Raw genomic sequence first — 16733 nt, 5'->3', positions numbered from 1 at the left:
AAATTTAAAAAACAAATAAAAATTACGGACTCTAACACATTTAGCCCAAGAGCTGCCTACCCCTATTTCACTGCAGTGACCTTGTTTGAGCTTCAGGAAAGCCCTCCTGGCCATTCTCAGGCATTTTCCCTTTGTTTTCTTGCAGGCTCTGATCCTTCACCAGCTTGGGCGCTATAGCTTGGCAGAGAAGATTCTCAGAGATGCTGTCCAGGTGAACTCCACAGCCCACGAGGTCTGGAACAGCCTGGGAGAGGTGCTGCAGGCTCAAGGCAATGACGATGCCGCCACCGAATGCTTCCTGACGGCACTGGAGCTCGAGGCCAGCAGCCCCGTGGTCCCTTTCACCATCATCCCCAGGGTCCTGTGAGAGGGCATCTCCATCAACAGATTTTTGGTCTTGACTTCTGGGTGAGCAAACCCACTGTGTGAGACTGCCTGGTAACTGGTTAGTTGGAGAAACTTCAGAGCTACAGGTAACAAACTCCACTCTTTTGTGGGAAAGTGGCCAAAGCAGGGAGGTGCCACCATATGTTGATGTCAGGCTGAGAGGACAGAGTGGTGAGCCAGAGCCAAATCACTCTTATTGCCTGCAGTTTTGCCCTGGTAGTTTTAAAACATCGTTATATTGTTCATGGATGATGTGCCATATTTTGTTAGTGAAACTTGAGTGTTACATAAAATTATAATGGAATCGACTACCAATTGTAGAATAAGTTAAGATTCAGTGGCAGAGCAGACTATTTTTAACAAGGTTGTTAATAAAACTGTTCTCTTCCTGCCTCTCAACCTCTTTTGGCCCAAAGTCAAAATGTGAATTTTCTGTTTCCATCTCCATTTTAGTCCAGGCCAGAAAATCAGTTGAGTTCTTGTTTTTAGTTGTCAATAACTGTGATGTGTGGCTAACTGTTATCTAGAGCAAAGGCTGAGTACAAGAATATTTATATTTTACCAATGTATGCCTGTTACAAAAAAAAATATATTAGTTATTTAAGTTTAACTTTTTTATGTGAATTCAGAGTTTATTTATCAATGGAAATATGTAAAAAGAAGCCTCAAATGGAATATTTACCGACATTCCTTATACATGAACCCAGACTTGGCTTAATGGGAAGATTATGTTAATAATAAAATGATTTTTAAATGGAACCTTTCCTGTGTCTTGGTTAACAATCTGGGGGAAATAGATGGCTTATGATTGCATTTTTATGAGGTGGCTGGCTGGCCTTGAAGATGAACAACACCAAAATTAGATATTCCGAGGCCAGTCTAGAGAAAAGAAGCTGCTATACTCTTTACCAATGGTACTGTTATCTTAGATTTCAGTTTTCCTTAAATCTTCACAACTCCTTTTTTATTCCTTCCACTCCAGCTCTTGATGAAGCCAGATTACACTGCCTCTACATAATACATGGAGATTTACATACACCTTGGTAGTGATTGGGAAAAGCATGTTAAATATTTATACAATATTCTTTGGGGTTTTTACTGTCCTCATAGTTCTTTCTCAACATCTCCTGCCCTTTGTGTGCCTTGAAAGAAAAGTTGGCTGGCTTAGTATACAGATACTTGCCAGAGATTCTCTGGGAGGTGTGAGAAGAGTCATTGCTGCAGTGACGGTTCAGGGTGCGTGAGCTGGGGTAGCATTGCCCGCTCATTTACAGCATTGGGCACATTTGGGGCCTGGGAAGAATTCCAGGTTCCCCATTAGACTGGGTGTTCCTTGATAACTTGGCTGATTTGTCATAAGAGGTGGTTTTAAAGTGCTTAGCACAGGATAGCAGATGATTCAGGAAAATAACAGCAAATGTTGTTCTTTGTCCCTCACCAGAGCTTATGCACTTCAAACACATGGAGGATCCTTGCTGTGGCAGTGTGGGTTCCCAGTGAGCATCTTCAAATGGCAGAAGACTTAAACCTGGGGAGCTCTTCAGTTTTCCTCCTGGCATTTCAAATGCCTCTTAGGCTGAGGCTACTTTGAAAATGTATCTGCTTGGTATTTGGACCATATGTTCTCTGTAAAATGGACCAAAACCCTGTAATAGGTAGTGTTTTCAAATCTATTTTAAAGGCAGTAGAAATTGTGTCTTCTTGCTCACTGCGAAAAACATCAGTTTTGTTTTCCCATTTAAAGTCCCTGTTTGGCATTTTTTCTTCCTACTGTCCTTGGCTTTCTTTTTCTCTTTTCTATTTGCCAACTGTTCTCTTTTCTAGTCCCAGTTTGTAATTTGTGTTCTGGCCCTGCTGCTTTTTGGCACCCATTACATGATACCAAAAAAATAGTGCAAAACCTTTACTGGTTTAATTCAGTTCCTCCTGAGTGCTTTTCCTGTCCCAATTCCATTAGTTAACTTGTGATACCTTTCACAGGAGTGCTCCTTCTCAGTATTGACTCACCTTTTACTATAATATCAAAGCTTTTCTATCAAGGCGATTTGCACCTACATCTGAGGCAGGTGGTCTTTTTTTCCACAGAGCTTCAGACAAAAGTAGAGAATAGGAGAATTCTGTAACAGAATTCAGTTTAGATTCTTCTCATTCCATTTCAAGTCCTGGCCTCTTTTGATAAACTCCCAGTGTGGAAAGGTTAGCAATCTAATGGTGTCATGTCTTTTATTAGTGGAGAAGTTGTCACTGGTGTTGTGCATCTCAGGTGAACCTGAATATCTGTTTCCTTTTTCTTGCACTGGAATCAGTTTCACTGTAAATCCACAAGCTTCTACCTCTTGGGAATAGCCTCAGCTACCTATTTTTAAAAATGGATTATCTCTGTAAGGCTGTACATTTAGGAATTTTCAGGCAGAAGAGGAAATCCTTGCAGCATATGAATTAAAGAGCATTACTTGTTTAAACATAGTTTTCAAGTTAAAACAACAAGTTCCTAGGTTTTACAGCTGCATTCTTTTTTCAAAATCGAGTAAGAAGGCCAAGATATTTTTATATCTGTTTTAACTACTATACAGAGAGATCTGCCTTTTGCTGCTTTCAGACCACCATAGCTTTTCAGTCACTGGAGTGAAGGAAACAATGCCCATGTGCACAGCCAGTCCTGGGGAAGTGTTTCCTTGGTGCCTGTGGGTCAGTGTCATCCTCATGAGGGCTGCTCCTGGACTTTGTGGCTGGCAAAATCTCCATGTGGACGCACAGTCTGTGTGTGCTCTTGCTCCCCCAGCCTGTGGCAGGAATAAGAGCTGTTCAAATGATCAGTGAGGTAAGTCAGGGGCTGAAAACCACCCCAACCCCTTGCTCCCTTGTCTCAAGGTTTTACTAACCTTTGGCTGGGAGACAAGTAAAATAAAATGGTTATTAAAGTGCATTGTTGAGCACTTGTACCGATGTAGAGACAAGTTGCAGAAGCCTGAGATCTCCTGCCTTTCAGGGATTGCATACACTTCTCTGAAATTCCAGTCTTAAAGACAGGAATAGTGGGTTGCAAAGGAGACTCCCCTTATTCTGCAGTGTGCTTGTGCTACTCAAAATGATTAACATTTCGTTTACTAAGCATATGCTAAAATGTAGCAGCAATCTCTGTTGCACTTGATAAAAGGCCTGACTGCAGTGCCTGCAATAAGAAAATTTATCATTCAAGTAATTGGTAAAAGTTCATCTCTAATTTTGATGCAGATAACCATTTTTGCTCCACAATTTATTTCATTTCTACTTTTGCTTTTATGATTGATAGAGAATCACAGGAACAAGAGAAACAATCCAAGCAGAACTAATTCAACTCTATCTTGGAAAACTTTTGTCATTAATTATATGCATTTTAAACATCAAAGCTATTTATAAAATTGCTTTAATTTTCTTTGAAAATCTGTTTTTTCCTGAGTAGACTGTTCTACTGTGGAATGATAGCAGAAACTTGGATATATTGGAGTTCCAGATTTACCTTGCTAATTCTTTGTTTGTTCAGTTGTGAGTTGTAATGATATTTTTCACACAATCACACTTTCTCTCCTCTAGCCTCAAGTTTAAAATCTTGAATGCTAAAATATGCTTTGAGCAAGTGCACTTCTCCAGCATTTCATCTATTTAACCTCATCACTGCCAAACTACCTTTTCTGATCTCACTAATGGTCTGTGCTGGACTCTGTTACACTCCACATGCATCCACATTATCACAAAGACTAGCTGGTAAGGATTCTACTCATGGACAACAGGAAAGACAAAGAATGTTCAGGTTTGTCCTGTGCGGCTGTCACTGCTGGTTGTGTGAAATTTGATGGGAGTCTCTCAGACCTGCAAAGCAGGCTCAAAGAAATGGGACAGTGAAGTTAAACCTAAGGAAAATCAGAATGCTTTTTTTGGAAAGAGGAATGTGTGTGGGGTGAGTGTTGGTCAGATTTTGCTCTTCCCCATTGCAGGGACACACGGTGCTGATATGCTGGTTTGTCACCACACCTTGGTCACCTGGCCTTTCCAGTTCTCAATTTAAAGCACCTTTTTAGCCCAGGTGTATTGTCCCTCCAATTACTATTTCAAAGAGAAAAAACTGTACCTATTCATTTCTAAGTCCTTTGAAAAGAGGTAACTGCACTGGCTGGCTCCTGTTCCATCCCAGTCATGGGACAGACGAGCACCAGGTGCCCCTGCCCTGGCACCGCTTCGGACATTCCCGGAGTGCAGCCCTGCCAGGTGTGCTCCTTTGGACGTGTCCCTAAAGCACTGCAGGAGCACACAGCAAAGCTCCCAAAGGCAGGAGGGAGAGCACTTTGGCCTTTCTAAATATGCCTTCACTTAGAAAACTTCCTTGAAGGGACTGAGTGTAAAATCCTATTTTAGACATTAAGGGGTTGATGAAATGTGTCATTGCTGTGCTGAATTCTTTTCCTTTGTGTCCTTACATGAGGCAGGGATCTCTGTAGGAGAGATGACCCTTGTCTGCTTCATCCAGGTATAAATCTCCATAGCTTTTTCCCCCTATCCTCACTGGGAGTGGCACAACTGGCTCTTGGCCCCCTCTCTGCCTCTAGAATTGCCTTCCCAAGGATGTGACACTCCTCAGTATGAAATTACTCAAGGTGTCCTGACTTGAAAAAAAAAAATCAATAGACAAATAAGGAAATTTCTTGGTTATTACAACAGTGACATGGCTTTAAAAGCATGCAGGGCTACTGTTTTCCTGTTTGTTTCTATGGCTGAGGCCCCCTCCTCTGTGAGGAGAGTAAAGCTGGAAGTCCCTCTGGTGGGTACAGCTGAGGAATAAACATCTGATCGGCCTGTGAGCCCCTGGGTTGGCTCCCAAAGAGGAAAATGGATTTGATTACCAATTTTTAAGTGGATGTTTTTTCTACACACATGCATGGATATGCTCACAGTTACAGAGAGCCGTGCCTCAGGTGCATCTTACACCTATGGCAGAGTCTTGGGAAGAAGCTCCTCTGCAAATTCCCTTTAGCTTCTGTAAAGCTGTCTCTGCTACAAACAGGCTTTGGGTTGTGCCAGAAAAGGAAATTCTGACCCCAATTTTCACTTCCAGTTCATGTCAAATGTATATCAAATGACGAGCCTGAGACATTGTTATTATTAGTGCAGGCTTTCCTAAGATTGTTGTTTTCCAAACAGCACCAACTACTAATGCAGAACTGGAGGGGGCAACAGAGGCCATAAAACATGCCAAGTTGCTTTCCTCTTGACTGTCTTGCAAAAATAGCTCTTTATTGGAAGTAAAACAGCAGTCTTCTGACTGAAAATTTTTTTTGAGGGTCCCTTCAAAAATGTATTTTTTGCCTTTCGTCTTATTAATACTGCAATCTTTTAGGACAATTAACTCCTGTGAGCTGGAATGAGAACCCTGCAACCTTCAGGGCAGGTCCTGTGCCCAAAGGGCCCAGCAAGTGCCTTCATTGACACAGGACCTACACAGGACCTACACACTCTTAGGCTAAAATCACTTCTTCCCAGATGTGTCCTTCAGGAGTAAGTCCCACTTGGTGATCCCATTGCCCCAGTTCTGCTGGGGTTGCCCCCACTGGTGGCCAGCCTGCAGGAAGCCCCAGTTCTAGGACAGGTGCTCCTGGCCACCACCCTGCCTCACCTCACAGGGGTGCATGGGCTGCAGCACCACATGGAGCAGTAAATCACATTACACTGGTTTGGAAGCAATTGTTTCATGGTGTGTGCTGAGTCAGCCACACACAGCCAAAAAGTAAAATAAGTGGGCACAAGCTCCTTTGGCTTATGGAAAGTCCCCAGGAGGGCCCAGGAGCAGATGCAGACAAACCTTTGTGCAGCTTCCATCTTGTGCTCATCAGAGGACCCTGGCATGTTCTTCTTTGTTTTAGGTTAGAGGCTTCACATGGAGGACCATGTACTGCAAGGCTGAGCCTCAGCAACAGCAATGGTTAATCAAAATGTGTTTTGGATGCCAGGTTATGGTGCAACTTCATCTCATGCCTGACCCAAAGCAAGCAGCTGCTGTTGAAGCTGCTGTTGCCCCTGTGTTTGCTCTGCTCCTGTTATGTCTGGTTAGTGTGAGGCTGCAGGGCAAGCCAGGCCAGCCCACCATGCTCATGGCCTTTACTTTTTGGGTTTTCTCACTGCAGAGGAGGCAGTGGAAGTGGGGAGGCAATGTGAGCCCCTTTCAGAAATAGATAACAGTTAGGTGGGTTGGATTATGCCTGTTGAGAACCTGCACTATTGTTTCCCTCAATGTTTTCATCAAAACAAAGGCTGAAGTAGGGTGGCAGTTCCCAGCTGGGTCTCACCCACGTGGAAAGTAGTTTTCCCATCCTGGTCACAGAGCACCACACTTGCCCTAAGAAACACAATAGGAAAGAGCATGGGAGGTTTCTGTTCCCAGCAGAGATGCCTTTGCTGTGAGTAGTAGCCTGATGTACTATGCTAATAATGTCTCTTGTTACATTACAGTTTGAAAAATAGAGACTGGGTGATATTAGAGATGCTCAGGAAAGTTAAAATGCATTCATTACAACTGTGATGCTAATAATCTGTATGACAAAAATATACTGCATGCTTATGTGGATGTTTCTTGTTCAGAAATAATGTGGACTTTGCTCACTGTAGCTTACAAATGAACTATGAGAATTTATAATTGGTGTCTAACAGTAGCCTAGACTCATAGCTCCCAGCCTTGCCAGAGAGGCCAGAGGAAAGGAGGCACAGATCATAGAGGTCACAACTGAGAAGAGTCAAAACAACTCTCATGGCCAACATACCTCAGAGCCTATCAGCATCACCCTGTGTTTCTTAACTAGGATTCTTATCAAACCTTGATTCTCTCTCTGTAGAGGATTTGAATGGGAAGTGATGCTATTGCACAACTATTTCCTTTCCTAGCCCCAAAATGGACTTAAGTTGTAATTCTTGGCCATTATCACCACCAAACATTCAGTGCTGTGTATAGTGGGTTGCAGTTTTTGAATCATTCTCTTGCCATAGGCCCAAATTAGGCCGGGTTTAACACAGAGCTCTGGCACAGAGGAGGGACTGTCCCATCAGTCTGGCCATGCTTGTGAGACAGCTCTGTCAGAATCCAGCCTTCACAGACATTTCTAAATAGGATTTTCACTGGGAATGATATTCTGTGTTGGCAATTCAGCCTTAGCTACATTTTAATTCCCAGTATGTTGATACTGATGCTCTTCTCATGTTCTGATGCTTCAGCCTCCTTTCTGTGCAAAGCCCACTGTGAATCCCTGACAAGAGCTGCCTCCATCCTGCTCTCTGCCCTCGATTTCCCATTTCCCTGGGACAGGCTGAACAAAACGCTCCAGCAGCTCCTGTGCCCTGATTCCTGGAGGAAAGCATCCTCTCAGAGCAGCTCACTCGCCTTGGGATGCTCAGGCACAGCGACAGCTGCGGCCTACATGAAGCAGGGCTGGTATAAATAGCTTGCAAGAAGAGAGGCAGGAAAAATTACATGGTATGGCACTATGGCCAGAGCTGCAGTATTCAGGTTCAGCCTGGTTTTACAATAAGCTTTGCTTGAGCCAGCATCAGAGTTATACTGGGGGGGGACCCAAAATTTCCCATTTTCCTCATTTGGTAAAATTCCCGATTTTAAGCAGTTTGCAGAAATTTTGCTGTGGTACCAGTGACTGTGAGTGTTTGAGTTTTATGTTAGTGACTGACTTAGAAAAAGAAAAAAGTCTATGTATTCTGCAAGTCAGGAACCCTGGGCTTGCCCAGCTTCACTCATTAGGCTCTGGCAAGGGCCTTTCCATCTGCCATGTAGCTCTTGGGAGCCCATCTTCCTCTTTGCAGGACAGCTTCAACAGGGGGATGTTTTCTCCCTGACTCCCCTCCTTACCCTGCTGAATGAGTGCCTGTCTTTGTGCTGAGGGAGCTGTAAGTGCAAACACTCCCAGCCCAGATGAGACAAGGCAAGACCTTGTGAACCATCTTATCACCTGGGTGGAGGCTGTAGTTTCTGGGCTGTTGTAGCTTAGCTGGCATGACCTGGGCACATTTGCACACCAAGCCTGAGGGTACTGCAGCAAAATAGTGCTGAAGTTTTTGGGACAGGAACCAAGTGTCTAAGAGACCCAATGTGAGCATCTCTAGCTGTATGTGGTGCTGGGTTTATAGGGCACACAAACTCCCCTACTGACCAGGAGGTGCTCAGTGATTTTTAATACTTCAAGCCTGATAACCCCCTGGAAGTGCAGGTTGCACTCATGAATAGTAACCTACATTTGCTGGGTTTTCGAGGTGTATTCAGCTGGGTGCCACTGATGTCTGCAAATTACCATCCAGGAGAGATGAAAATTTGTTAACTAAACCCTAAACCTTGGACAGGGAGTGGAAGTGGCACTGAATTTCACTGCGTGCATGAAACAAATCCACAGGCTGACAGACTTGAGAGGTTTCATAAATTGATGTTTGGATGTGAACAATAGTAACCCTCATCTATCACCTCAGTGTGGAAATAGCAGCAAATGCTTGGCTGTGCCCCCAAAGGGAGGCATCTGCCAGGCTGAGCCATCTCACTCACCACGACCAGCTCTCTGCTCCCAGCCAGAGGCAGACAAGCTGCTGAAGGGCTGCAACCCACTGGTAGCCACAGCTGGTGACAACTTGTGCCTGTCACTGCTCTGCAGGGATCACTGTGTCAGAGACACACAGCTTCTGCAGCCAGAACTGTGCTGAGGCCATCCCTTAGCAACAGAGCTCTTGCAGTGCTTTTGCTGCTGCAAATGCTGGAGGTTGGGCACCTTCTCCACCACCAGAGCTGCAGAGGGGTGCATGGCAAAGCTATCCCACAGAGGGTACCTGCAGCAAGGCACTGCTTAATGTGGGCTGACCCTGCTGTTGTGAAAGACTTCTCTGGGTGTCACTCTGTCCCTACACTTATCCTTGAATAGTGTTCTACAAGACACATCTATGTCCTTCTTGGCTGGCAGGGCTTGGCTGCTGGCTGACTGCTGCCTTGGAAATACAAGCTTGATATCTGAAGCTGAATCTTAAGAAGCACAATAAATAGCATCCTACAGAAACCAGTGGGACACAGCAAAGCCCATCCACCAACTGGACCTGAAGAATTAAATACCAATGAATGAATATAATCTCAGGCAAGAAATAATAGCTCAGCTATTGCCCAGGTCTCAGCTGAAAGCCCAGCAAGACTGGCTGTGTTGAACAACTGTGTGAAGACCATATTATGATGGTCCAGTAACTGTCTTCTGATAGTTTCAGATGTGCTCAAGTCTGGAGCAGCCTGAAAGAATACCACTACAATGATTCCAGTTATGACATGGCATGGCACTATGGCCAGAACTCCTGAGAGGAGCAGGACTGAGAAAGTCTTCACCCAGATTTATATGCTGACAACATACATGCTCCAGGTGGCTTAGCACCATTTGTTCCAACATCACAGGCCTCCACCACATGGTGAAACACAAGCCAGGACGCCTGAGGAAATTTTTGAAAATGACAAATATGGTACTTCAGCTATATAATTGTTCCTTGCACACACACAAAGTCCTGCTCCACTGCTATTAGCAGAGCACTTAGGCCTTTATGTGCTCGGTATTTGCAGTTTTCATGAAGCTTTATAGGATAAGATAGATAAGAAGACACCAACAAGCACCTTTGACCACATTTGAATATCCAAGGACAGCTACCTGAGGGAGCTAATGTACAGTATCCATGCTAATATCCCCATGTGCTCACTGCCTGTGGATAGAGGATTACCTGGAATCACTGAACAAGGAACATGCAAGAAGTGAATGAAGCCACCTTCTAGAAAAAAAGCTTAAATTTCATTAGCCCTGTAGGGTGCAAGTATGCCACACCTGGCACACTGTAAACTCTCCATCTAGCTTGGTAGTGAAAAATGTCTCTGAGTGGAGATCAGAGCAATCAGCCTGCCTGATAAATGGAGTGAGATTCCATAGGCCTGCAAGGGAGCTTCTCACTGGCACAGCATGTGCTGAGGTGCATTACCATCCCTGGCCAGCATTCCAAACAGCTTTCTGCAAGGGCTGTCATTACAGGAGGCCCTCAACAGCATGTTCCACTCTCTGCTGACAGCTGAGTATCAGAAGCAGTGAAATGCAGAACATCTGCCAAAGGAGCAAGCCCTCTTGAATAAATTAGCATACACCTGGGATATGGGCTTGGACCACTTGACTGGCTGAGATCAGCCAAGGGACCAGCAAGAGTACACAGGAGCATCCACAGAGGGAGGGAGAGAGGAAGGAAGGAAGGAAGGAAGGAAGGAAGGAAGGAAGGAAGGAAGGAAGGAAGGAAGGAAGGAAGGAAGGAAGGAAGGAAGGAAGGAAGGAAGGAAGGAAGGAAGGAAGGAAGGAAGGAAGGAAGGAAGGAAGGAAGGAAGGAAGGAAGGAAGGAAGGAAGGAAGGAAGGAAGGAAGGAAGGAAGGAAGGAAGGAAGGCTGTGTACTGGTTTCCATCACCCTAGGCTGGAAAACAATTCCTCCTGCACATCATAGAAAGGTCACAGGTATTGGCAGGCATGCTGCTGGGAGCAGCCTTTCTGCATGCCCTCACATGCAGATGCCACCATCTTCTACATCACTGGAGGACGGGAATAACAGGAAAACCCGCACCCCATAACCAAGGTCTGTGTGAAGAGCTGAGCAACTCCTTCTGGCCCCACAGTGATCAGCAGTAGCCCCTATGCACACAATGAAGGCGTTTCAGGAAAGTGCAGGCAGGATCAGTAGAGACATTGCTGCCTCTTTTTCAGGCTGTCCTCTCTCGATTTGGGAGCCTGCTGGGAGAGACCTCGAGGCATTGCATCCCTTTTGTCCATTGTGGGGCAGCACTGCCTTTTCCTTGCTGTAATAATGCAGCGGGGTCCTCTGAGCAACGAGCTCTGCAGCCCTTCCAAGGAAAACAGTCCTTGCCACAGGTCTGCATGTTCCTTTGCAGAATCCATTGCTCAGCCTATGGCTCAGATCATGGCCGTGGCTGGTGGCTGCCTGCATTGGCTCGGTGGGAATGCTCACTGCCAGGGAGAGGAGGGAGCTCACTGAATTTTAATCACATTTTGGCTGCTAGGAAAATACTTGTTTATGTGATTAAAAACAAAATGTGTTACATATATGTGGTCTCATCAGCAATTAGTACCTGAGTATTGCACACAATCACCTCCTAGATGAACACCACACAAATCTCTTGGTTATGATGTCTTGGAGTGCCTTTACCTCTAGGATCCTGATGTTCCCAGAGCTTGCAGGAGGGAAAGGCACCTCAGCCAGTTCCTGATGTACTGGGAAGCCTACAAGCCCTTGGCAGTAATTGGAGCTGTGAGGAAGAGGGAGCCTGTGTGCACCAGGAATAGCTGTGTTTGGTGAGGGAGAGCTTTGTGTATTCATCACGAGCAACCCAGTGAGAGTCAACAAGCCACAGTGGTTCACAGGAAAGCAAAACTGAGTTCTCTGTATCCATGCAATGAGTCAGAAAAAAAGGACTCAAGACAGCCACAAGCTGGGGTTAAATCACTGTTCCCCTTCAAGGATGCCAGACCTCAAATGAAGGTGGGAGCTCAGTGAAAGCTTCAGGATTGCTCTCTGAGCAGCTCAGGCTGCAGCTCTTTGGTGAGTGAGGCCAGAGAACAGAGCAGTGCTCAGTGGGGTCAGGAAAGGAGATGGCCCTGGGCGATGCTTTTACCTGGCTGCCTGTAACATGGGCAAACCATCAGAGTCCTGCTGCCAAATCCCCACCAGATGTGTGGGGATCTTTGCAAAGCACACAGTGCAACCTCCCTCTTATGGGAGAAATTGGAAATGCAAAACACCTACACAGCTGTGGCCCAATTCAGTAATTTCTGAGAGCTACACAACCTGTGACCCCCTCTGCTGAACCATGTGTTGGGTCCCTGTCCCACTCTCTGTCTCTCTTTAACATTAGGGAGCTTTTACTAGACAAATCTTTAATGCAGCCATATAAAACCAATGTCCCTTAATGACCTTGCCTGTTGAAGTATCTTTTGCAGCTCATCATCTGTCACAAGAGATGCAGTACATTTGGGTTTTTCTACTGCAAGAACTGGCAACACACTCTGCTGCCTAAATCTTCCAAAATAAATTGTATGCATTCCAGATAACTTGCAGAAAAGCTAAAAATAGGAAAAGCTAACCTCTGAATTTAATTTTTTGCTGTTCGTTTTTCTTCTTGGATGTGCTCCCTGTTTTGAGCAGTTGTACTTCCTGTTAAATCAGGCACTAGACAATAGTTTTCCAAGAGCCTGGAGATTAGAGGAACTCATAAAACAATTCCACATCCAGCAGCACAGAACTGCTGGCACTCACTGAAAGGTCTGCCCTGGAAGTGGCCTGGGTTGTCTCTCTCCTGTCTGCCTTCTTTACACTGATATTTCTCTTCAAAAAAATCTTCCAAGCTGTCTGCTTTTATCTGCTCCTGCTACTTACTGAGCCTCCCTGGTTTTCTCAGGCTGTGCATCCCTCAGTGTCTTGCTCCCACTCACTGCTGAGATTAATGCTGCATAATATTCCAGAGCTATCACATTCTGGTACTTGGAGCTCATTTTGTTCTTTCTCGAATTCAAATTTAACTTAAAAAGCCCCACACAATTGAAAGCCTGTATACCTAAGTGGATACACAGATCCAGGAGCACATAGTAGCTGGAGTGATGAAGGAGAGGCCATGTCAGATTAAATGGGTGATCTTTTTGATGTGAAGAAGGTTCTTCAATTTATTTAAGTGTAGGTGCGCAACCTGTGTGAGTCAACGCTGCCTAGCATGCAGTGAAAAGCCTGTGTAATTTGGAGTACCCAGGGGCCTTGGATTGTCCTCTGCAGGTTTCCTGACCAGGTCAGCAGCAGGGCAGGGACTACACCAGCCCCGAGTCTGAAGGATGTTAGGAGGCAGATTGAAGGAGCCATCCTGCTTCATGGACTTTATGTTGGCAAGGAGTGATCAGCCGAGGGCAGCTGGGTGCAGGACAGTGGCACTGTGATTCACCCCCTCGGGCTGGGAGCCAGCTGGGAAACATTCAGGAAATCAGATTTTCACACTTCTCAGGACACAGGCAGGAGGTGGGTGAGAAACTGGGCAAATCTCAGCAGTACAGAGTCAACTGCAGAGTCGCTTGACCCATCTGTCTCCAGCACTGGCAGAGCCATGCTGGAAAATGGGCACCCTGCTCATGTCTGTTTGCAAAGGGGCTGGATCTGCCCTTCCTGTGCCCCACAAATGAGCTGGAGGATTCACCTCCCTCTGCCCAAGGCAAGGGCCAGCTTCAGAGCAGGGCAGCTGGCTTCACCACACATGGATGGAGGAGGCATTTCTACCCACACTTGCAGCTCCCTTTGGAACCAGTGTTGCTCCTTTGCCTTTCAACGGGATAAATGCCATGAGGCACCACAGCGGTAGCTGGAAATGTACTCACATGCTATGCCATGGAGGAGTGGGCTAATAAGGTAAGGATGGCTAACTCCATTGTTTCAAACTGGCAGAACTGAGTTCCCTGAAAGAGAAAATGGGGTGGCCTGTTGCTATTGAAAGTTCCTACACCAGCCTGCTCGGGTCCATGGCAGACAGGTCTCCTGACCTACAGAAAAAATGCAGATTTATGTGGTGCAGGATGATGTTTTTCCTCCTAGGAAGGGCAGTCTCTGTGAGCTGAAGCTAATGAAATCTGCTCTGCTATATACCTTTTGTGGGATGTGCTTGCCTCAACAAAGCCTCACTTCTGTGCCTTTCTGGAAAAGGAATCAACCATCTTATTCCTGCAAGTACTGAACTCAGCTGCCAGCTGCTTTCAGTTTGTTGCAAAAAACTCTGGATGGAGTAAAGTCCAACAGCAACGAGGTCAAAAAGGAGAGAATCATTCTGCACCTTGAAGAGAGCTGGGATATGTGCCAAGATCAAGCACAGCTTTTTCTCTAGCAGTCAAGGGACACAGAGGCTTTTCCAGATGCTGTTGTCCAATTCAGAGTAGTCTGGCCAAAAGCTATATTCTGGAGGAATTCACTCTGGGCTGAATTTGGACATTATTTTTAGACAAACATTGTGTCCCTCTTTACAAGGAGAAAAACACCATACAATCTGTGTTCAGGCACCCACAAATACAGTACTTTGACACATACTGCAGTATGAGCAGCCCTTCCACTGATTCTCCTCCATGCTGGAGTACAGTCATGGTGCCTTTCATCAACTTGATGGTGTCCAAGCCACTCCAGGGTACAGAAACATCAATGTCCTGTCAGGGGGCTCACTCCACAGTGTTCCTTCCCCAATCCTGGCTACTGCACGAGGTCTTTTCTGTGCCACCAGGGCTTTGGGTCGAAGGAAGACAGCAACAAGCAGCATGCCTTGCCCTTTGTGGTCATGGTTCAGATGCCCAGCTTGTACCATTAGCTCCAGGCTTCTCTGCAGAAACACCTCCTCTGGTTGTGGTTACCAATTTTGCAGTAAGGCTCTACCATTCTTTACACATTCATTACACATTGCAGTCATTTCTGCTGCATGCTTCTGATTAACCTCTCTATCATGGTGAAAACAGTGAATGGCTCAGAGAAACAGTAAGAGGAAATCAGAAACACTTCTCAGTTTTCTGTGTGAAGTCTTCTGGGTCATGTCACATCATCCTAATAAAGTCTAAAAACCCAGGACACCCTGGTGGCCAAGGATTTACAGCAATGCAACAACACATCCTGGCACTGATCCTGCCCCATTTCCACCTGCATCCACAAATTCAGTCCTTCTCCTTCCTCCCTGCTGCCCATGGTGCCCTGCTTAAGACACAGTTAGGAAAATCATCTGCTGGTTGACAGCACTGCCTGGCTGCCCAAGGCTGCCCTGAAAGACTGGTGTGTTAGGCCAGCTCAGTGTCATTTGGCAAAATAATGAGGTCTCCTCAGAAATGCATTTCAAAAGATTACCTGGGCTCGCAGATGAGCTGCCCTCTGGTCACAAACTAATCCTGCTCAGACAAAATTGGGCACAACAGCAGTGAGAAGGGATATTTCTGATTAAAACTACAGTAAAACCTGGTCTGAGAATTCTGTCTTTTACACCTTCTCTAGATACTAGCTTGCTAATTGCTTACTGTTTATAGAAGATCCTATCACATGTAGACATCATAGAGAATGACAAATTTTTGTAATCCAATTGCAGAGACATCCAGCTGCCAGAGGCAGAGTAGCCAGTTCCTGCACTCGGTGATGCTCAGTGGCAGCTCTCTGTGCCCATTGCTCTGAGACACAGTGTCCCACTTGGTAGATCAGGCCACATAGAAATGGAGAAAAAAAGAGTTTTCAGAAAAAGGACTGCAAGTGTCCCCTGGATTTTTTGCCCAAAACTTTGGTTACCCCCAGCCCTTCAGAATGCAAAAGAGATACAGTTGATAATAATTTTCCTTCAAAATAAGAATTTAGAGCCTCCTCTCTTAATAATATATTCACCACACCTATAGACATTTGCAGACAAAAACAGTGTATCCACTTTTCTTTTCTTTTGCAGTGCAATAGAATAATAGGTTTAGCTAGGAGGAGAGTTGACTTATCCATGTAAAAGCTGTCACAGTGAAAGTAAAAATGAATCCAGCAAACAGTACAACGAAACAAACCCACACTGCCTCTGTAGCAGTGGGTTGAGCTGCTTCACTGTGATGACACTTGGGCAACAGTGCCTCTGTGCAGGAAAACTGAGCAGCCACAACGAGCCCAGAGGATGCTCTGCTGCCATGTGCACAGCAAGGGGCTGCCAACATTTGCCCAGAACCATTCCATTTTCCATAGCTGTCTGATGTCCATGCTGTGCCTGAGAGGCTGGAGCACAGTGCTGTCAGCCCACCATGTGTGGGGCTCAGTAGGACAGGAGGCACAAAGCCACCTGTAACTAAGTGAGAATGAAGATCTGCAGTTAGTGTTATCAAAGCTCCCTGCTAGCCTTGGGTAAATGTGTCCTGCAAACACAAGAAGGAAAATCCAGTTTTGTTCCCTTCCCACATCAGTTTAGAGAATCAGTGTAAAAAATTAACATGAGTTTCACATGAGTGTAAAAAATTGGCAATGAGTTTCATATATATATATATATATATATATATATATAAAAATAATATGAAACTCATTCCTTATTATCTACATACTTCTGGAAGGCACTAGTTCACCAGTTTAGTCAAGGACTGCAGTCAGCTTTGGGAACCTTGTATGAAGGGTAACACACAAGGAATTGAATCTGACAACCAAAAAACTCAGTCAGGGGCACTGGCACATTCAAGGCAATGAAGACACGTTTACAGAGTGTGTGCAGGTGTCCTCTAAACCAAGCAGAAAGCTCCACCTC

At 45.3% G+C, this 16733-nt stretch overlaps 1 protein-coding gene across 1 annotated transcript in view; it reads left to right on the top strand.

Moving 5' to 3' along the window:
- TTC7B (tetratricopeptide repeat domain 7B) overlaps positions 1 to 1146 on the top strand; it is a 118349-nt gene extending 117203 nt beyond the window's left edge. Inside the window, exon 20 of the mRNA XM_066551965.1 lies at positions 146 to 1146. Coding sequence (XP_066408062.1) covers positions 146 to 367 — 222 coding nt within the window. The 3' untranslated portion in view covers positions 368 to 1146. The remainder of the gene's footprint in view (positions 1 to 145) is intronic.
- Positions 1147 to 16733: the final 15587 nt, after the last annotated feature.

Source organism: Molothrus aeneus, chromosome 6 (assembly GCF_037042795.1).
Source record: "Molothrus aeneus isolate 106 chromosome 6, BPBGC_Maene_1.0, whole genome shotgun sequence".
Lineage (NCBI taxonomy): Eukaryota > Metazoa > Chordata > Aves > Passeriformes > Icteridae > Molothrus > Molothrus aeneus.
This window is presented reverse-complemented; position numbering and strand designations above follow the sequence as displayed.